The sequence below is a fragment of the Panthera uncia genome, unplaced genomic scaffold, assembly GCF_023721935.1.
Source record: "Panthera uncia isolate 11264 unplaced genomic scaffold, Puncia_PCG_1.0 HiC_scaffold_1449, whole genome shotgun sequence".
In the NCBI taxonomy this organism is placed as follows: domain Eukaryota; kingdom Metazoa; phylum Chordata; class Mammalia; order Carnivora; family Felidae; genus Panthera; species Panthera uncia.
This window is the reverse complement of record NW_026058084.1, coordinates 44,848-66,769: the sequence shown is the minus strand read 5'-3', so window position 1 is coordinate 66,769 and position 21,922 is coordinate 44,848. Positions and strand designations below refer to the sequence as shown.

The following is a 21,922-nucleotide window of genomic DNA, read 5'->3' as shown; positions in this document are numbered from 1 at the left end:
AGTGCTGCTTCTGGGAGGAGGTTAGTCTTTCACAAGTCCAGCTGTTAAGGAAAAAGAGGCCAGAAAGGGTGACAGAAGAGAGAAATGACTTATTTTTATTTTTTTTAATATTTATTTATTTTTGAGAGAGAGAGAGAGAGAGACAGAGACAGAGAGAGACAGAGAGTGAGCTGGACAGGGGCAGACAGGGAGACACAGAATCCAAAGCAGGCTCCAGGCTCTGAGCTGTCAGCAGAGAACCCGACGCAGGGCTTGAACCCACAGATTGCGAGATCATGACCTGCCGAAGTCGGACGCTTAACCAATTGAGCCAACCAGGCACCCCGGAAATGACTTTATTTTTAAGTAGGCTCCATGCCCAAAGTGGGGCCTGATCCCATGACCCTGAGATCAACAGTCACGAGCTCTACCAACTGAGCCAGCCACGCGCCCCTGCAGGGGAATGACTTGAACAGAAGTGTGACAACATCTGGACACCTCCAGAGGGAGCAGAGCACAGTGAAGAGTAACTGCTCTGAGAAAGAACTCATAAACAACGAAGCACAGGAAGGACTGTGTTGACTAGAAGGAGAAAGTGTTTCTCCACTTTAACAACAGGAAAGGTTACACTGAGCGATGCAGGGGGATTTCGTGTTTGATGGGGAGATGTGCTGGGACTTCGTCTCTACCTCCCCGGTTTTCTTCGAGAAGCAGGAGGCAAGCTACAAGCAAAAGGGAAGAGACCAAGTGGAGAGGTAGAAACGGTCATTTCAGAGGACTGAGCCGACCAAAGAAATTCAGCGAGAATGGCCAACTTAGGAGTAGGCATGAAGAGATTTATAGAAGGGGTTCCTGGGGGGCTCAGTCGGTTAAGTGTCCAACTCTTTGTTTCAGCTCAGGTCACGACCTCATAGTTCATGGGATCGAGCCCTATGTTGGGCTCTGCACTGACGGTATGGAGCCTGTTTGGGATTCTCTCTCTTTCTCTAAATACATAAACATTAAAAAAAATTTATAGAAGGAATCGGCCCTGCGATGTGACATACAGTAAACAAGTAAACAAATGAATATATGATTACAAATGTTAAATTCTATAAAGAAAAAAAACAGGCTACTGTGGCAGAAAAATCTGTATGAGATAGGTGGTTTTACTTCCAAGTGTCAGATAAAGGAACTCAAGGTTGGAAAGGGGGAGTGATCTGCACAAGATTTTACAAGCAGCAGGGCCAGGATCAGAACTCAACTCTGTCCACCCCGAGGCCTAACGTTCAAACCGTGAGCTTACGTACAGGACACTCAGCCCAAACAGTAACGTCAGTCTGAAAATCAAATGACGTCTCTAGCATCTCTATAATAAAATAATAATACAAAATAAATAGTATCACAAATAATAAGGTCTCTGTAATATTTACCTGTAAACTTATTCCAGTTTCTTCTTTACTTTTTTCACTCAAACTAGAAATCGTTGTATTTTGGCTTGCTTCTTCAAACATAAGGCTTCTGTTTGTCACAAGAGCACATCTTTTAATGAAAATATACTATTGTGAAGCTTACTAACACACACTATAGCCTTGAATGAGAAAAACTAACCAAGATCACAGATAAAACATAATGAACCATTCATACTTTAAAATGTAATATGACTCACACCTAGAATGGAAAAAATTTGTGAATATTAATTCTTCTCATGATTATCAAATATTAATGACAATCTCATAGACAGGAAGGCCATAAGTCAAACTGCGCTTATTTATAGGGCCAGGCCTGTTTAAAAATAAATGCTCTCCAATTTATAATGTTCTGTCAGGGGTTTTACCCGAAGTTCAACCTCATTAATAATCACGGGCACACAAGACCACACCGAGACACCACATAACAAGCGATAAATCGGTAAAAATTAGGAAGTGTGATAATACTAAGTGTTCACAAAGAGGGGCATGGGTGGGATCCACCCACCCAAGGTTATAAAACCACTAAGTGACAGGAAGAAGACAGAGATCTGGGTACCCCAAGGCCTCAGCTTTCAGCCCTGCACGTACATACACGATATTCGGTCCCATCAGTTAATTTCAACTCCCAAGTCATGTCAGCTATAAAGTTGGTGACAATAATTATCCCATGTATAAAATCAATAGTAACCTAAGTGGGAGTGCCTCTGTTATTACCTATCAGTTGATTCCTGTTTGGCTCCCTCCTTCAAATGTAAGGCTTTCTACGGATCCACTCCCACAACTCCATTTCTGACAAGTATGCAAATGGCTGTGACCACTTTCAGAAACAATCTGGCACTATCTTGACAAGGCTGAACTTCTGCATCCCCTGCAGCCCAGTAGTTTTCCCCTTAGACACAGATCCTGAACCGGGGAAGGAGGAAACGAATCGTGGTGCACCGCCCCCCGCTGGGACACGCAGTGGCAGTGACAAAGTACTGACCACAGCAACACACGACATAGATAAATCTTACAAAGATACCGAATGGAAAAACAAGTTCTAGAAAAGCACACACATAATTTGTCATGAAGCTCAAAAATGAGGAAAACTAAACTATATTTATGTATTCATACTCCTAGGATAAAAACAGCACCTATAAGAATGAACACAAAACACGAGCTCACGTTCACCTCCCGGAGGGAAGACAGAGGGATGGGACAGAGGAGACTGCTGCCTGACAGAAGAGTAGCGACAACATCCAATTTATGTGTAGCTATTACATCTATTTTCCTTATTGGCAGGTCATGCAGAAGACAGTTTTCAGAGGAGAAATTTGGAGAGCAGGGGAGACAGTACTAGAGGTTGTAACTTTGTCCGTCTAAGGCTGTAATTGATCCAGGAAAAACAGAGCCGCCAGGACCTGGCAGACGCTGCCTCAAGTACCAGTGACACTCACATAACCGAGGTCGCGAATGAACACCTTTGGTCTAAATCTGTTTGAGGGAGTTTTACACTTCTTTCTGAAAAATTATGGACACTAGCTTTGAAATCTCGTATGTTCTCAGGAGCAAGTTAACAAACAAAACTTTATGGTACCTGACTGAGTCACTGAAGAAAACCAGCGTTCCCTACCCTCCGTCAAGCTCATCCCTCTGTCTGCCCTTCCTGTCCCATCAGGCACTTGGGGAAAAAATCAAAAATCAAAACCAAACTGTTAAAGCAAATTGCAAGCCTTCTCTGTCAAGGACTTGTTCCTAAAGTTAACCAAATCAAAATCCGGGCCTCCTGCTCGTTAAACAATTCTGCAAAAGTTTGCCAAAATCTATCCCATCACCTATCTACAAATTAAGGTGATTTTATTTACACTCATAGACGAGTGGTGCCTGGGTGGCTCAGTCTGTTAAGCGTCCGACTTCGGCTCAGGTCATGATCTCGCAGTTGTTGAGTTGGAGCCCCATGTCAGGCTGTGTGCTGACGGCTCAGAGCCCGGAGCCTGCTTCGGATTCTGTGCCTCCCTCTCCCTCTCAGCCCCTCCCCCACTCATGCTCGGTCTCTCAAAAATAAATGAACATTATACTACTAGACAAGTGTATTCACTCCCAATTAGAAGAAATACTAATTAGAAGGAAATACACAATGAAACCAAGATACTGAAACACATTCAGATCATAATTACTACTGCCAAGTATGTAGACCCTGACTCAAATGTTAAGTCTCTAAGAATGGGCAATGATCCATTTCTTACTGATATTTAACGAACATAACTGTCTTCATACAGTCTATAGTGATGATGAACCAATTACATATTATACATAGTATCTACATATCATAGATTTTTGTTTTCATTTGAAAAGGAGAAACTAAATACCAAACCAAAGACTTAAGAAATCAGTCCAAGTAACTCATTTATTTATGTTTGGACGAGGATCTGAATTCTGGCTCCTGGTTTTCCACAGTCTAAAAATCACACTGTTTCCAGCTTAAGGACAGTCCAAGGTAGAAATCATTAAGTAGCAAGCATGAGAAATATAGCAACATATTGTATCTTTGCCATTGCAATTCTGTAATAGCAGTGATTCTGTGGTGGGAGAATGAGGCTAAGAAGAAAAATAAACACTAGGCTACTTCAATTTTTTTTTTTTTCAACGTTTTTTATTTATTTTTGGGAGAGAGAGAGAGACAGAGCATGAACGGGGGAGGGGCAGAGAGAGAGGGAGACACAGAATCGGAAACAGGCTCCGGGCTCCGAGCCATCAGCCCAGAGCCTGACGCGGGGCTCGAACTCACGGACCGCGAGATCGTGACCTGGCTGAAGTCGGACGCTTAACCGACTGCGCCACCCAGGCGCCCCAACACTAGGCTACTTCAAATGAGTAAGATCTCACGAGTGCAGCTGGGATAATACAGTGTGCATTCTCTACTCTTTAACCTCCTTGCTTTCTTGTTTTTCACTAAGATCTAGGACAACACCTATTCAACTCCTATTAGAATTCTAACTCAGAGGAAAAGTTAATTAAGTTGGTAGAAATACAGGTAGATAGCAAAGTAATGAAAGTAATTGAGTCACAGAAAGAAATCAGTACATTACTTTATAATAAACAAGGAAAATGGACCTTGAACAAGCTGGGGGATTAGTGGTAAAAGTAATTTCACTAAAATCAAGCAATCACTCAATCATCTGAAAACTATTTATTGATCACTTCTATTAAATTCCCAATGCTACCGCTATGGGGAACAGAGAGATGAATAAGGAGTTTGCTATCTAGAATTTATACAATTCTTAAGGAATAAACATCTGTTTTATTTCAGAGCAGAATTATTTATATCTTTTAAAATATTATTTCACTTTAATAGAAAACTTCTATCTAAAATGTCTTTTAAATGGGGGAATGGGAGCAAAATAAAATACATACCTTTACTGAAACAATGTCAACACTGATTTTAAAAGCCAAGTGTCTAAATTCCATTACCTTTTCTCCTGGTCATCTGTGCTTTTCTTATCTGCATAAATTTCTGCGTAGAGCAATGCTGTAAAGTGAGCAGCACAAGACTGAGCCACCTTAGCAACCTCCAGGTAATTCAACTCCAGCCAGAAAGCATCATCAAAAACGGTTCCTAAGGAAGGTCTAAGGAAAAACTTAACATCAAGTCATGTCCATTTCTTTAACTTCAATATCAAAAGAAGAGTATGCTGATATAGAACACGATGGTAGCAAGCGTTAAAAAGAAAATTAGATTCAAATAGCCAAAAACCGCATGTCCCCAACATACAGCTGTAAACATGTTAACATACTACGGCTGAAGAGCCCTATCTGACCCCTTTCGGATCACAAACCCCATACGGAATCTGAGGAAAGCTACGGATCATCTGAGCTCATACAAATTTGGGGTTCACACCTACCTTCCATCAAGGGGTCTATGGACTCCAGGCTAAGGGTAGGCTGCACAGAATACCCAATAACACCTACAAAAATCTTTTTTAAAAAGTGGCCAATTTAATGGAAATACTGTTTCTTCAAAACACAAGTACATGTTTTTCCTAATGCAGTCCATTTTCTCTTTGTTTTTTCGCCTAAGTTACTTAATAAAAACCTTCTGGGAGTAACAGTGGGTCACAATCGGAAGCAATCATCTATCTCTTTTAAAACCAGCATTATAAATGAAATGCGACAAGGTAGTGGGTAACAACACTGGTTTTAGGCCAGCATATGGCCTGGTTCAAGTCCGGTTGGACCACCCACTACAAGATATATCACCTTCAACAACTTCGATTCTGAAGGTTTAATTTTCTCATTTGTAAAACCGGGGAACAAGAGCCATCTTCCACGGAATTTGCAATGATTAAATAACACGTATCAGGCTGATGAATACAGCGCCTGTCACAGAGCTGACGCTTAACTGTAGCTACGGAGGGGCACCTGGGTGGCTCAGTCGGTTGAACGGGGAGCCTGCTTGGGATTTTCTCTCTCCCTCTCTCTCTGCTCCTCCCCTGCTCCCACTTGCCCTCTCTCTCCCCACCTGTGCCCCTCCCCCACTTGCACGTGCTCTCTCTCTAAAATAAAAAACAAAACCACCAAAAAACAAACCCTGTGGCTGAGGAACCTGAAGTTCAGAGATCACAAAGCTTCTAAGCACCAGAATCGGACATAAATTGAGGTCCTTTACACTCCTTTGTTCTGTTCATATTCTCTCAAGGAATCTTCCCTACGGCCTATTTAGAATGAAAACTAAATGTGAAGAATGTTTATCTCTTCCAAGGACTGGAATGTCAACACCACTCTACCTTGATGACGAATCTGCATTGAACGATTCAGAGGTGAAACGGACTCCCAGCCCCAAGAAATAACATGCTTCTGGCTACAGCTACAGCTTTTTATGGGCTTTCTCAGGAAAGGATCTCTACGCGACAATATAGCGTATCGGTAACTTTCTAATTGGAAACATACTGAAACCCTAACATTTCTAAGAGCGGTGTGGGATGGTATGCGGGGGACAAAGAGGAATTCATTTGAAAACGTAAAGGCATTTAGGGATTTTGCACTCCTCCCCTACTCTCCTTCCCGCCCTTCGTCAACCACTGCCGCCACCAGCATACACGCACAGAAGACGCCACTTCCTACCTATCCAAGCTGCAGGCCTGATTTAACCAAAGTGCCACCTGAATATGGGTTATTTCAAGAAGATAGAAGCATCACACAAAGTACTTACAGCACCTTGGAAAGAGCACCACCTCAGAGAACGTGACAATGCAGCCGGCAGTAACAAGTGACCCTTCTAAGTCCCCAAACCCCAAAAGCCATGTTCACTCCATTACCTCCTTTGTCTCCTCATGTAGTCCACAACAGCAAGCATGGTCCTCTGCGACTTTTTATCCACACAGCATCGGAAAAAGTGCTCTGAGTCTGACAAAGAAAGACAGCTCCCCTTAGTCTGGGCAGACTTGCTTAAGGGCATCCTTCCTTCTGGGCGTGCGTCTGTCTCCCTCTACACTCTAAGCTTCTGGTGGGCAGTCACCTGGCATAAAACTGGTTCTTAATAAGTATGAATCGATAAGAACTTAATGGCATTTCTTACTCTTTTACAAGAAACTGTGCTTATTAATGAAACTGAGAATTTAATTACAATTTATATTTTATTTCTGAAGGGGGCTAATTCACTGGCTCAGTAAATACTTACCGAGGATCTTTTATGTACTGGGCAGTTGGGATACAACTCTGAATAAGAGAGACTGTTTCTGTGCACACAGAAGTCACTGGCTTTTGCCTGAGAGTCTCACCTCTGTGTGATGAGGATGTGACAGGGAAGTGGAGAGTGGACAGGCACAAAGGATGGAACCTAATCTAAACAAGGAAAGGCTCACAGAGAAAGGGGTATCCGATGGAAGAGTGGCAGACAGTGTCCCAGGCAAGAGAAACAACCACCTACGGCGGCTGCAACAGGAACTCACTGTAAGAATTTCAGTTGTGCTGACAGCAGCAAGGATGCTGGGGGCAGACACAGAGGGACTAGCAGGATTTATAACACAGAAGTGGCAGGACCTGGCAGTCGGGTGAACATGAGAGAGGTCTAAGTGGGTGCCCTTCACTGACGAGGTGCATGGTCGGAGAGGCCGAGGGGAGGGGATAGGAGGAAGATGGCAAGTTTACTCTGGAGAAGTGAGTCCAAGGTGCACGGGACACAGTCAAGTGAGGTCAGGGAGACTTACAGACATCAGATCTGATGGAAATGTGTATTTGCTTTCCTTGTAAACAACAGAATTCTACAGGTGAAATTTAAATTGTCATTTATGGTCACAGATACTGGCACTTTACACAGAGATAAAATAAAATGGGCAGATTTCTACCAACGAATGGTGATAGGACACATATACATATATACACATGTATGTATATAGGATAAATATGAAAACAATTATCATGTTCATGATAAGGAACTGCCAGGTCATCACAAGCAATGATTACATTAAAGTTGGTAATAAAATCGTCTTCAACAGAACTCTAAATTATTTTAATATTTAAAGTTTAAACGCTTACTGGTAATTGAATCACTTACACCATATTTCCCAAGTTAAGGACAGGAGACACAGTTTAGTTTGCAAAGTCTCTACGAGAATTATTTCATGAATTTCATTCCAATAACCTGAAGAAAATTCATGTAAGCATGTTTTGGGTCATTTACATGACAATGTATAACCTACTCAGACCACAGAGTGAGCTTCCAGGTCTACGTTTATAGTTAGATTATTTCACATGGTAAGGGTGTAATTGCTATCAACGAAGAACTACGTGAAACATAAGCCTAAGTGACACCTCAGTCGTGTCAAAGGTTTTAGCAGTAAAGAGGGAAACGAGTGGGACAAGTCACAGCTTCTGCCAAAGTGACTAGAACTGTATCAAGACTGGGAAGAGCAAGTCAGTTGCAGCAAAACAGAACGTACATCGGTCCTTCTCTTAGAACTGCACTGGTGTCCAGTACACCAAGTGAATTTGCACCTGGTTTTGTGTTTGCACATAAAATACATTAATGACACATGTTAAAGACAGTAAGTTACCATTACAGATTTGTGATTCGTTTTGCCTTTATTTAATCTTAGGTTTGAAAACCTGACCCAGAAAAAGCCCTCAACTATGCACATATATATATATATTATGTGTGTGTGTGTGTGTGTATATATATATATATATATATATATATATATATATATATTATATACCCCCCATAATACAGTGCTCCTGTTCCCGGTGGAATTTCTCCCACTATAAGCTCTACCATGGGAAATACTTATTATAAAGCATGAAAAGAAAGGAGGTTATGTGAGCAAATGAAGTATAATCTAATTTTTGTTTGCAAAAACCCCAAGGATACGTACCACATGTGAATGGTTGTTATCCTTGATCATGGAATTATGGGCAACTTAGTTTTTTAATTTCTGCTCATTTCTATTTTCCACAATAAATATTTGGTAATAAAAAGGGTTGTTTTCAAACAAATGAGTCGGGGCCAGAGCTTTAGCATGAACATTTCATCATCTTTCCAACATGGTACTCCTAACATTTGCTTGCATTTATTAGCCTGCTTTTTCCACTGCTAGACTGTAGGGCGTCTTCTCTGTGTGGCTAAGGTCCGTGCCAAGCCTAGTGCCTGACACACACCGAATGCTCAGTTAGTTGCTCCCTTATTAAGAGCCACAACTTCCTGAGGGAGTACTGTGCATCAAGTGTTATCCCAGGTGCTTTATATGTCATCTCATTGAAAACTGGCTACAACCTTCATCTCCATTCTACAGATGAGGAAATAGTATTTAGATGCTATGGAATTAAGCCAATAAAGCATCCTGAAGGGATTCAAACAAATCCACCTTTCTCTAGAACTGAGAACTTAAAGTATAAATGCTAGAAATTGAACAGAATACCTGAATCCAAATTTGCAGGGGTTGTGGATCGGCTCGTTTGTGAGGAGTGTCTGAAACAGTTAGTGAAAAATCCCTGAATGTGTGTAGACAGCAGAGTTCTCCATGATTCATTTGTATCTTGGAGTAAAATATCATGAATCAAGTATGGAAGCACAGTCTGACAAAAGTCAGTTTTCACCTAAAATATACAAGCATATCAAATCAAGAGTTTGAGTGAAAATAATGTACTTAAAATTTTCATCCATTACTGGCATATTAGACTTAAAAAAAAAAAAAAAGATCAATCTGCCATGAACTCAACGTACCTCTAAAACACAATCAAAATACATTTTCAGGCAGTGCTTAAACAAATCAAACTAATCTAGAGTATCTATGTCAAACATATGTGTCAATTACATGACAACTGTTCATTTCCGACCTGGGCCACCTGCATGCAATGAAACAGGATACTGCTTACAAGTGAAATTATTAGGTCACTACAGCAAATAAAATTTCACTGTTGACAAGTGTTACTAATAACAAGCAGCTTTCAGGGCACCTGGATAGCTCAGTCGGTTAAGTGTCCGACTTTGGCTCAGGCCATGATTTCATGGTTCGTGAGTTCGAGCCCCACATTGGGCTCTTTGCTGACAGCTCAGAGCCTGGAGCCTGTTTCAGATTCTGTGTCTCCCTCTCTCTCTGCCCCTCCCCTGTTCACGCTCTGTCTCTCTCTGTCTCAAAAATAAATAAATGTTAAAAAAAAAAAATTAAAATAAATAAATAAATCAACATTAAAAAAATTAGAAAAAATAAAGCAGCTTTCTAATTTGTTATAAAGGAAAATGGGGATTGAAGTTAAAGAAAAAAGCTGGAAAGCTGATGTCTGTACATTTTCTACACTCAGTGAAAAGCTACAACAGTCATGTTAAAATGTTTATTATTTTAATAAACTCCAATTTATGGGTATATGATGTGGGTACTTGTTTGTGATCTACTCCAAGGTATAGATAAGTACTTTAATACCCGTGGTACACTGAAACAGCATACAACCTTATGTTTGTCAAGGCACTCTCTTCATTACTCATCACATACTACACACACAAAACAAATGTGTACCAAATGCACACTTTATCTTTTCCTTTTAGACTAAAGACAAATCAAAATGGCAGTTTTAGAAATAAAGAATTTAAGGAATTTGGAGCTGGGGTGTTGTCTCTATGTATATTTGGAATATTTTATCTTGTGACCCAAAGTCAGGACTTTATAAAAAATCTCAGATATGTTCACTAATGGGAAATGCGATGTGTGTGTGTGTCCAGGGTTATCACCATGCTGACTTAGCACAAATGCTACGTAGTAATGCAGAGAGTGTGAGAATTTATTCACTGCCAACAATTTTTCTGTAGAAGTAAGGACCGTTTTTTAAATTGCTTTCAATCAGGGCACTTTACCCAAATACTCATTTCTCTATCAGTACTTTGAACTGGCAGATGTCTGAACTAGTCAGATACTCTGTTTTCACACTGCTATTGAATCATGCAGCTTTTGAAGCCTTAGAGCATCATGATATTGTACTGTTTGGCACACTTGATAAAAGCACACAAAGTTGGTGTTTAATTGGGTATGTACCTTTACCCTCTATTGAAATAAACTGTACTGTACCTTCAAAAATAAAAGAGCAATGCTAACTGCTACCCTAGTTCTTTTTCTCACTCAAGAAAGTATATACCAGGGAAAGAGAATCACAAACACCTTAAAAAAAAAAAGTAAACTAACAACAAAGCAGGAGACTTTTGGTTCATATAAATAATTTACAACCATCCGTATCTTAACTATCGTTAGTGGCACCCTTTAGAGCTCATCTAGGAGGTAGCTAGCCCACAGCAGAAACCGATCGCACAAAGTTATAGCTAAATATTTAAACACGCCCGTGCAATGGGTTCCCAAAGGCCGAGCGCAGGCACTGCTCCATGGAGGTGACGCTCCACGGAGATGATGCGAGTACCACAGATCTGCAGACCAGAATCGTGTACACAGAAGCCGAACGGGACGTGACCAGCCAAGAAAGCTATTAAGAGAAGGCTCAAATAAAAACAGCAAAGGTAGGAAGGGAGTAATTAAGTCAGACTAACTAATCTTACTTCACACATTGGCTTTAATAATTGAAGAATTTCACTCTTTGTGCCTCCACTATCCAAAAATGCACAAGTTAGCCTCTTTATCCAACTGTCATGATTTCCACTTTGAGGAGTCCACAGGCTCGTATCATCCAGGCCTTCTAAAGGACTTTCTTTGTCCAGTCTGGGTACTTCTAAAAACTAGAAAGAAAACAGTCAACACATGTAAGTAAGGCAATTAGAAATACATTCTATCTTTCTTATGCAGAACAAATATCCAGACATAAACGAATCTGTTTCCAAACCAAACTACAGTTAAAACAAAATCTGGAAGCAATGGGTACATTTTAAAATTAAAATACATTTATGTTTACATGAATGGCAGAGTGGTATGCCAAAAAGTTACTGGTCTACACAGCAGGATGCATGAGTTCGAACCTCAGCTCACTAGTGTGTTATATGAATCACAAACTCTCTGCAGCACCTGTCTTGTGGACAGAACCAGTCAGGGTCCACCACACAGAACTGATTTCAAGATTAAGTCAGTTCTCAAAATGTTAAAACTACAGTGTTTTATAGCTTAGATGACTGGTTTTATTAATACTTTATATTACCAGTAATTTCACTGAGACCGAAACTGTATTGATGATCTATTAAAAAGACTATTACAATAATGGGTATATGTCCTCAAGTTAATTTGGTGAAAATTCTACTGTGTATTTCCCAGGTGCTTTATGAAAAGAAAATACTAAAGAGGAAAGTTTAGACTAAAGAGAAGGAAGAGTTCTTATGTATTTACTTTCAGAACCTTGCAATGGTTATTACCGTGGACAAAGGAGAAATCTATAGGTCATCTTAGATTTCACTACAGATGGTGTTTTTTTTTTTTTTTTTACTATGTAATTTATTGTCAAATTGGTTTCCATACAACACTCAGTGCTCATCCCAACAGGTGCCCTCCTCAATGACCATCACCCACTTTCCCCTCTCCCCCACCCCACATCTGCCCTTACTTTGTTCTCAGTATTTAAGAGTCTTTCATGGTTTGCCTTCCTCCCTCTCTGTAATTTTTTTCCCCTTCCCTCCCCCATGGTCTTCTGTTAAGTTTCTCAGGATCCACTTAAGAGTGAAAACATGGTTTCTGTCTTTTCTCTGACTGACTTATTTCCCTTAGCATAATACCCTCCAGTTCCATCCACGTTGCTGCAAATGGCCAGATTTCACTCTTTCTCATTGCCAAGTAGTATTCCATTGTACATATAAACCACTTCTTCTTTATCCACTCATCAGGTGATGGACATTTGGGCTCTTTCCATAATTTGGCTATTGTTGAAAGTGCTGCTATAAACATTGGGGTACAAGTGCCCCTATGCGTCAGCACTCCTGTATCCCTTGGGTAAATTCCTAGCAGTGCTATTCCTGGGTCGTAGGGTAGTTCTATTTTCAATTTTTTGAGGAACCTCCACACTGTTTTCCAGAGCGGCTGCACCAGTTTGCATTCCCACCAACAGTGCAAGAGGGTTCCCGTTTCTCCACATCCTCACCAGCATCTATAGTCTCCTCATTTGTTCATTTTAGCCACTCTGACTGGTGTGAGGTGGTATCTCAGTGTGGCTTTTATATTTCCCTGAAGATGAATGACGTTGAGCATCTTTTCATGTGTCTGTTGGTCATTTGGATGTCTTCTTTAGAAAAGCGTCTATTCATGTCTTCTGCCCATTTCTTCACTGGGTTATTTGTTTTTCGGGTGTGGAGTTTGGTGAGCTTTTTATAGATTTTGGATACTACCCCTTTGTCTGATATGTCATTTGCAAATATCTTTTCCCATTCCATGGTTGCCTTTTAGTTTTGTTGATTGTTTCCTTTGCAGTGCAGCTTTTTATCTTCATGAGGTCCCAATAGTTCATTTTCACTTTTAATTCCCTTGCAAGTGGAGAGATGTGTTGAGTAAGAAATTGCTGCAGCTGAGGTCAAAGAGGTTGTTGTCTGTTTTCTCCTCTAGGGTTTTGATGGTTTTCTGTCTCCCATTCAGGTCCTTCATCCATTTTGAGTTTATTTTTGTGAATGGTGTAAGAAAGTGGTCTAGTTTCATTCTTCTGCATGTTGCTGTCCAGTTCTCCCAGCACCATTTGTTAAAAAGACTGTCTTTTTGTCATTGGATATTCTTTCTTGCTTTGCCAAAGATTTGTTGGGCATACATTTATGGGTCCAGTTCTGGGTTCTCTATTCTATTCCACTGGTCTATGTGTCTGTTTTTGTGCCAATACCATGCTGTCTTGATGATTACAGCTTTGTAGTAAAGGCTGAAGTCTGGGATTGTGACGCCTCCTGCTTTGGTTTTCTTCTTCAGTATTACTTTGGCTATTTGGGGACTTTTGTGGGCTCCATACAAATTTTAGGATTGTGTCTTCTAGCTTTGAGAAGAATGCTGATGCAATTTTGATTGGGATTACACTGAATGTGTAGATTGCTTTGAATAGTATTGACATTTTAACAATATTTATTCTTCCAATCCAGAAGCGTGGAATATTTTTCCATTTGTGTCTTCTTCAATTTCCTTCATAACCTTTCTATGGTTTTCAGCATACAGGTCTTTTACATCTTTGGTTAGATTTATTCCTAGATATTTTATGGTTCTTGGTGCAATTGTAAATGGGATCCGTTTCTTTATTTCTCTTTCCGTTGCTTCATTATTGGTGTATAAAAATGCAACCAATTTCTGTACATTGATTTTGTACCCTGTAACTTTGCTGAATTAATGTATCAGTTGTAGCAGACTTTTGGTGGAGTCTGTTGGGTTTTCCATGTAGAGAATCATGTCATTTGTGAAAAGTGAAAGTTGGACTTCTTCTTTACCAGTTTGGATGCCTTTTATTTCATTTTGTTGTCTGACTGAGGATGCTAGGGCTTCCAACACTACGTTAAACAAGAGTGGTGAGAGTGGACATCCCTGTCGTGTTCCTGATCTCAGGAGGAAAGCTCTCCCAGGGAGAGAGGGGGAAGTTTTTCCCTAGTGAGGATGATATTAGCTGTGGGCCTTTCATATATGGCTTTTATGATGTTTAAGTATGTTCCTTCTATCCCGAAGGACGGTGCTATTTTAACTTCCTTCGGGAATAAACTGTTGCTTGTGGCACAATACCTACACTACACACCACACCCAACACCAAGGGCTTTCGAGGGATCAACGTAAGGGTTTTCTACTCCTAAGAAAAAAGGCCGATCACTAAGAACTCCTCCTATCCCCTGCATCAATCTGAAGTTGAGCTTTCTATCTCTCAACTATTCCACACTGCTAAAATTAAAAACAAATCCCCTGGATTCAAGAAGTACAGTTGGAATTACTTATGAGAAAGGTTAAACGTTAGTATAATGCTACTTAAGAAACTTGACAGTCATATCTCACAGCACATACAACTGTTCTAGACAGTGTGTATTCAATAAACATTCACTATTTGACAGACCTTTTTTCTCGATGTTCTAAAAGGCTGTAGATAGATCAGCATGGGATCAGTTGTCGTCTTATAAATCTCCCAGAAAGTATGTCCAGTCTTTGTGGCTAAGATGCTTTTCAAACAGGTAACAGCAGCTGATCGCACTTTGACACTGAAAAACATACATAATTCAAATGCCTATAAAGTATATCAACTATGGTCATGAATCAACCTCGAATAAAAAATTTAAGTAAATTTACATTACAGCTGGCCCTTGAATAATACAGGAGTTAGGAGTGCTGATCCCTCCACAGTCGAAAATTTGCATAAAAATCTTGACTCCCCCAACACTTAACCACTAACAACCTGCTATTGACCAGAAGCCTTACTGATAACATAAACAGTCAATTAACATATATTTTATATGTTCTGTGTTATATACTGTATTTCTACAAAGAAGCAAGCTAGGAAAAAGCTGTTTTTAAGAAAATCATAAGGAAGAGAAAATATATTTAGAGTACTGGGCTGTGTTTATCAAAAGAAATCCACATAGAAGTAGATCCGCAGAGTTCAATTCTGTGTTGTTCAACTGTAAACTGTAAAAGCCAACTGTGTTAGGCAGTTTTAACACAAGGAAAGTTTACACCTACAAAATTCTACAGCATCAAAGCCAAAATTATCAGTGAATTTTTAATATTCCTTCAGTAAGCCTGACTTATTAATCACTGCAGCAATTCCCTTCAATGACTACAATAAAGTTTACATTATGACTGCTACAAATTAAAAGTACTCAGGAAAAGAAATACTTGGAAATAACAATGGCTAATAAATATGGGCAATGAGAACCACAGAATACAAATTCACCTGAGAAAACAATACTTTGATAGTGCTTTATCTAAAAGATATAAATAATTTGGGCAAAAAAGAATAGCTTTTCCCTCAAATGATAAAATTATTGTCTGGAACAATTTTATTTATTTTCTTGTAATGTTTATTTATTTTTGAGAGGGAGTGAGTGTGTGTGTGAGCAGAGGAGGGGCAGAGAAAGAGGGAGACACAGAATCTGAAGCAGGCTCCAGGCTCTGAGCTGTCAGCACAGAGCCCGATGCGGGGCCCGAACTCACGAACCATGAGATCGTGACCTGAGCCAAAGCTGAACATTTAGCTGACAAAGGCACCCAGGCGCCCCAAGTCTGCAACAACTTTAAACAAACAGTAAGTACACACGTACTCTGACCAGAACCTAGTTGAGAATCATGAGGTAAGGCATCTGAAACCTGTAATAAAACCCTGAAAGTCCTTTTGCTTTGCAAAATATTAGGAAAAGGAGGGCTGTGATACAAGAAAGCTGAAAATATAAGTGGACAAGAACATCAAAAGCCTGACCCTGTAAACTGGCGATGAGCTATGAAATAAAGGCTTGTTCCTCCTGGGTTTCTCAATTTAAGATGTGGAAGCATAAACCCTAAACCTGGACTCACCTTTCATCCCCTCTCCCTCACTGCTCCACGCCCGACTCACAGGCAAGTCCTGCCGGGTCTCCGTTAAAAACACACCTTGGCTCCAGTAATGTTCCACCTGCCCTCTGTCCCCACCACCCTAACCCGAATCACCATCATTTCCCCTCTGGACCACCCCAGCTGCTCCATAACTGGGTTTCCCGTTTCCCCTCCACAAGCCATCTGCCACATACAAGCCAGAGTGAAACAGTAGGCTGCATCCAGACACTACTCTGCTCAAAACTCTATGGCTTTCATGTATGTTTCAAATATAATCCAAATTTCTTAATCAGAATTAGTCCTACCTTTTTAATTTCAAACATACCATCGTCTTCTTTCTGCTCCTCAGACACAGCACGCTAATCCCCGCTCTGGAGTTATCTCCCAGTCTGGAATGTTTCATCCCTTATCACCTACACTTCATTCCCGCTCACACCCATCAGTGATCAGCGGGATGACACTTGCTCACACAAGCCTTCCAGGACCAGCTCTTGGGAGAATCCTCTGGTCAACATTCCCTTGGTAGACCGGAGGCCCTCAAACGTCATGATTTGTTTCCTCTTACACAAAGAGGTTCCTTATGGTTTACAGTTTAAGTCACATTAAATATCTTTGCCCACCCTTTTCAGAAGAGCCAACTCCAAATTACCATGTAGTGAATGCTGCCTGCCAATTTTCTGTGGAAACATCTTCAACGACTATGCCATATACACTTTGAAATACAGTTTGACTAATGAGATGGATTACTAAGTGGATAGAAGGATGGCTTGAGGTGATGAAGCAGAGACAGCAGTGAAACAGTAAGGGTAGAATCTAGGTGGTGAGTATACGGGTATTTGCTGTAAAATTCTTTCAACTTTTCTGTAGGCTTGAAAATTTTTAAAATAAAATGTTGAGAAAGAAATGCTGTCAGCATTTTTATTGTAACAAGAAAAGAGAAAGACACATGCCCATTAAATGAACAATGAAAACATGTCACGTAGACATTACTGCCAGCTATTTATTCTCTCAGAGGTGGGCCAGTTGCAGGCAAACACAGGTAAGACACCTTATTACCTTAGAAGGGTGTCTGGTGGTGGGCAAAACTCCTCTGAACCCACCCTCCCCAAAACGGAGGTGCTCACATAGACCAAAAATAAACAGATACATAAATGGGGCAGGGGTGTGCAGAAAGAAAGCCCAAGTGAATTCATAGCCACCAAAGCAGTAGTCAGGATAATATGTGTGGCACTTTTGTTTCGCATAATGAATAAATGGGCAAAAGAAAACTCTGTCTAAGCTGAAGACTGTTGGAGTTAGGAAGCTTCTGCTCCAGGACTTACTGGAAAAGGATCATAATTCTCTAAATGAGAGGAGAGCAGCACCTGTGATCTTGACAAGGGCCCCAAGCATCCTCTTTGGCAATTCTATTTTAATGTTCTGTACAGAACCACCTGGTACTTTTCTTACTGTTTCTCTAGTCTACTCTCACTAGAATTTAACATGGACCTAGTCTGGTGTGCTCACCAGTGAATCCAGGGCCTGGCACCTAGCAGGGTTTCAGCGATTATGTGAATTAATAAAAACACACCAATTTTCATTAGAATACCTGAGATTACAAGTATGGCAGTTTATGGGGTGCCTGGGTGGCTCAGTAGGTTGAGCATCCAGCTCTTGACTTCGGCTCAGGTCATGATCTCATGGTGTGTGGGTTCGAGCCCCATGTCAGGGATTCTCCCTCTCCCTCTCTCTCTCTGCTCCTCCCCGGCACGTGTACATGCTCTCTCTCAAAATAAATAAATCAACTTAAAAAAAAAAAAAAAAAAGTATGCAGCTTACAGGGGAAAAGTTTAGTTAGGAGAGATGTTTGTTTATATAAAGTATCATTCTCCTTGAACATAGGACGAGGTAGGTGCTATCAGATATAAAGTATCATTAAATACTCACCAATCTTCTACTAGCGTATTATTCAGGTAGGTCAGCGTTAGGAAGGTCCACTGAAGTTCTTTATCTTCAAAGAACTCCAGGGCCTTGGTAGAAGATGTATCTCTGCTATGCTGGATAGCTATCGTCGAGAAGTCTATAGGACCCACTTCTCCCAGGCAGCTTCCAACAGCCTCTGTATAGAGAAACTCCTTGTCAGTACACTTGTAGCTTAGAGTTCTTCCATAAAACAACTTTTCTAACTTCAAAAATAAAATGTTTTGTCATTCTTCAAGATTTGAGTGGTTAACCAAAGACTGAATAAAGAAGCTGCAATACACTGTATCACTGCCTTTATACATCCATGTGGGCAAAGGTATTTTCCCATATAAAATCATATCCAGGACAGAGAAGTCATTAACAGAATATAGGTATTAAGAATGAAAGTGTAAACAGAGCTACTGTATGAATGTTATCAACAGACTTAAGCCTGTTAAAATTTTAAGTATTACACACACGAAGCACACCAATCTGAAACACTTACTTTAGTGAAAATTCATACATGTTTTTTTCCACCTGTGTTATCACTACCCAGATGAAGATAGGGAGCAGTTTCTGCATGCCAGAGAACTCCCTCACGCTCTTTTCCAGGAGTGATGGAATTTATTAAAGTATGTTCACAACTTTCTTGATAGCTCTCTTTTCCAAAGGTGGAGCCTGATTCCTCTCCCCTTCAATGTGGGGTGTCCTTGGTGATTCACTTGTAACAAACAGATCGTGTACAAGTATTTCACTTCCTTCTTTAAATTTTTTTTTTTTCAACGTTTTTTATTTATTTTGGGGACAGAGAGATACAGAGCATGAACGGGGGAGGGGCAGAGAGAGAGGGAGACACAGAATCGGAAACAGGCTCCAGGCTCCGAGCCATCAGCCCAGAGCCTGACGCGGGGCTCGAACTCACGGACCGCGAGATCGTGACCTGGCTGAAGTCGGACGCCTAACCGACTGCGCCACCCAGGCGCCCCTTTTTTTTTTTTTTTTAATTTTTTTTTTTTTTTTCACTTCCTTCTTTAAATTTATCCCCAGGTACCGGATTCTCTTAGAGGCTATTATGAACAGAATGGTAAATGGAACGAAATTTTCTTTTCAGATTGTTCACTGCTGGTGTACATAATCACAACTCAATCTTGTGTATGGATCTTATATCCTGTGATTGTGATTCATTTGCTGGCCCTGTTACAGTAGCTTTCTTGTAGATTCTCTAGCATTTCCTAGATACAGAATGATGTCATCTGTGGATAGAGACAATTCTACCTCTCCCTTTCCAATTTGGATGCTTTTTCTCTTCTTGTCCCACTGCTCCGGCTAGAATTTCCAGTACAACTTGGAACAGCACTGGTGAAAGAGGGCAACCTTGTCTCTTTCCTGATGTGGGCCTGAAAGCTTTCAGTCTCTCACCACTAAGTATGATGTGAGCTGTGGCTACTTAATAAAACCATGTTAAGATTTTATGCTACACAGGAAAGCCACTTAGGGCTCCTGTAGCAAATCAGGTTTGTCTCTAGAAACAGTGCCACCATGGATAAGGTATAAATTCCTTGGTCAAAGGAAACTTCTAGGGCGTTAATAAGATTCTGTTTCCTGGTCTGGATGCTAAAAGCACAGGTGTGTTCCATTTGTGAAACGTTTTCGAGTTACATACTTATCATTTCTATACTTTTCTGTATGTAAGGTATATTTCAATAAAAAATTTACAAAAAAAAAAAAAAAAAAGAAGTGCCCCAGATAACAGGCTCCCCCTGAGATGTGAAGGAAGGCTTCACTGAAAGGAAATAGTATCTGAAGGACCTCTTATTCCTCCATTTTTCTTATTTGAATCAATGCTGTCATGACAACTTCAAGCTGACTTCAATCATTCAGTGTTTCCAGCCTGGGATCACTAAGTCTAAACACCTCTTCTAGGCAGGATGTATGGTGGCCATTTATCTTACAATAGGATACCCTACAAATAGTATAGGACTTGAATGTGGTTTAATTTTTTTTTTTTAATGTTTGAGAGGGAGAGAGACAATGTAAGTGGGGGAGGTGGAGGGACAGAGAAAGAGGGAGACACAGAATTTGAAGTAGGCTTCAGGTTCTGAGCTGTCAGCACAGAGCCTGATGCAGGGCTCAAACTCATGAATGGCGACATCATGACCTAAGCTGAAGTAGGACATTCAACTAGCTGAGCCACCCAGATGCCCCGAATGTGGTTTTAATATCTGAGTTTAATTCATCTAGCCCTCCAAAACCTCATCTTATTTCTGTCCTACAAAAAGACTAAGTACTAATCAGTTATATTTACAAAATGTATCAAAGATGATTTGCAACTTAACGCTACAAACAGGTATTTCAAACTTTCCTAAAGATAACCAAGGCCTTTTCAAAAGAACGGTTTTGCACACGTGTATATCGCTAACTTTTCACTTTTTTTTTTTTTTAATTTTTTTTTTTAACGATTATATATTTTTGAGACAGGGAGAGACAGAGCATGAACGGGGGAGGGTCAGAGAGAGGGAGACACAGAATCTGAAACAGACTCCAGGCTCTGAGCTGTCAGCACAGAGCCCGACGCGGGGCTCGAACTCACGGACCGCGAGATCATGACCTGAGCCGAAGTCGGCCGCTTAACCAACTGAGCCACCCAGGCGCCCCCGCTAACTTTTCACTTTTATAAATGTTTAAGGAAAGTACGAAAGGAGGGCTGCTTAAGGCCATCTGAACTAGACAGAACTATACCTCAGCTAGCACTGCACGTTTCCCTAATAACCCAAATGACAAACTTCTACTGACTGTGAAAACAGGAATGGCCACTCAAACAGAAAAACTCACATTCATTTAGCCAGAGATTACCTAAAACTTCTCTTTCACCAGTGTGGCTCACTGCCATCTTGCATAACTGCAACAAGCTGACGATTAGTTTCACCATTATGCCATCTTGTGGGTTTTCTAGGAGCAGTTTTAAAAAAATTAGTTTCAACTACACCGGAGAATACACATTTCTTTACAATAGGCTTATATATCAAATTATCTAAAACACTTTTATCAAGTTTTTTTTTTTTAAAACAAGGTTTTAAAACCATAAGAAGGTCAAAAAATATATAGTGAGTAGATCTCGACTTATAAAACAGAACCATGTAAAAATGACTGGCAATATTTGGCAGAGAGAGAAAGAGAAATGTCTTCATATGTTGCACAGATAAGTCAATACCTTAGGAAAATCACACTAAGAAATACAAAAATCATTCAACATCAACCTGAAAGAGACCTTGGGAGCATGTCTTGTTCTTCAACAGCTAGCATTTAGTCTAGAACAGCAATATCCAATGGAACTTTCTGCAATGACAGAAATGTTCCATAATCTGTACTGTCCAACAACAGCCACTAGCTCACTTACTCCTGAGAACGTGACATGAGCTAGTATGATATAAGAAACTAAATTTTAAATTTTATTAAACTTTAATTCACTGAAATTTAAGTAGCTATGAACAGCTACTGGACAAGAGAAGTCTAGACCAATGAATGACCCAAACACACGAGAACAAAAGATACAGTTTCTCATCTTTACACAAACACTCATCTCAGAACAAATGTGCTACGAGCTCTGAGCTCAGGTGGTCAAAATCAAAA

The 21,922-nt window shown here is 40.3% G+C and overlaps 1 protein-coding gene across 1 annotated transcript in view; it reads right to left on the bottom strand.

Annotated features, from left to right (window-relative positions):
- LOC125917066 (serine-protein kinase ATM-like) overlaps positions 1-21,922 on the bottom strand; it is a gene marked incomplete at its 5' end in the record, with an annotated part of 72,948 nt that overhangs the window by 6,429 nt on the left and 44,597 nt on the right. Inside the window, 8 exons of the mRNA XM_049623325.1 lie at positions 1,392-1,479; positions 4,881-5,036; positions 6,725-6,812; positions 9,323-9,500; positions 11,443-11,619; positions 14,883-15,024; positions 18,278-18,449; positions 21,146-21,241. Coding sequence (XP_049479282.1) covers positions 1,392-1,479; positions 4,881-5,036; positions 6,725-6,812; positions 9,323-9,500; positions 11,443-11,619; positions 14,883-15,024; positions 18,278-18,449; positions 21,146-21,241 — 1,097 coding nt within the window. The remainder of the gene's footprint in view (positions 1-1,391; positions 1,480-4,880; positions 5,037-6,724; positions 6,813-9,322; positions 9,501-11,442; positions 11,620-14,882; positions 15,025-18,277; positions 18,450-21,145; positions 21,242-21,922) is intronic.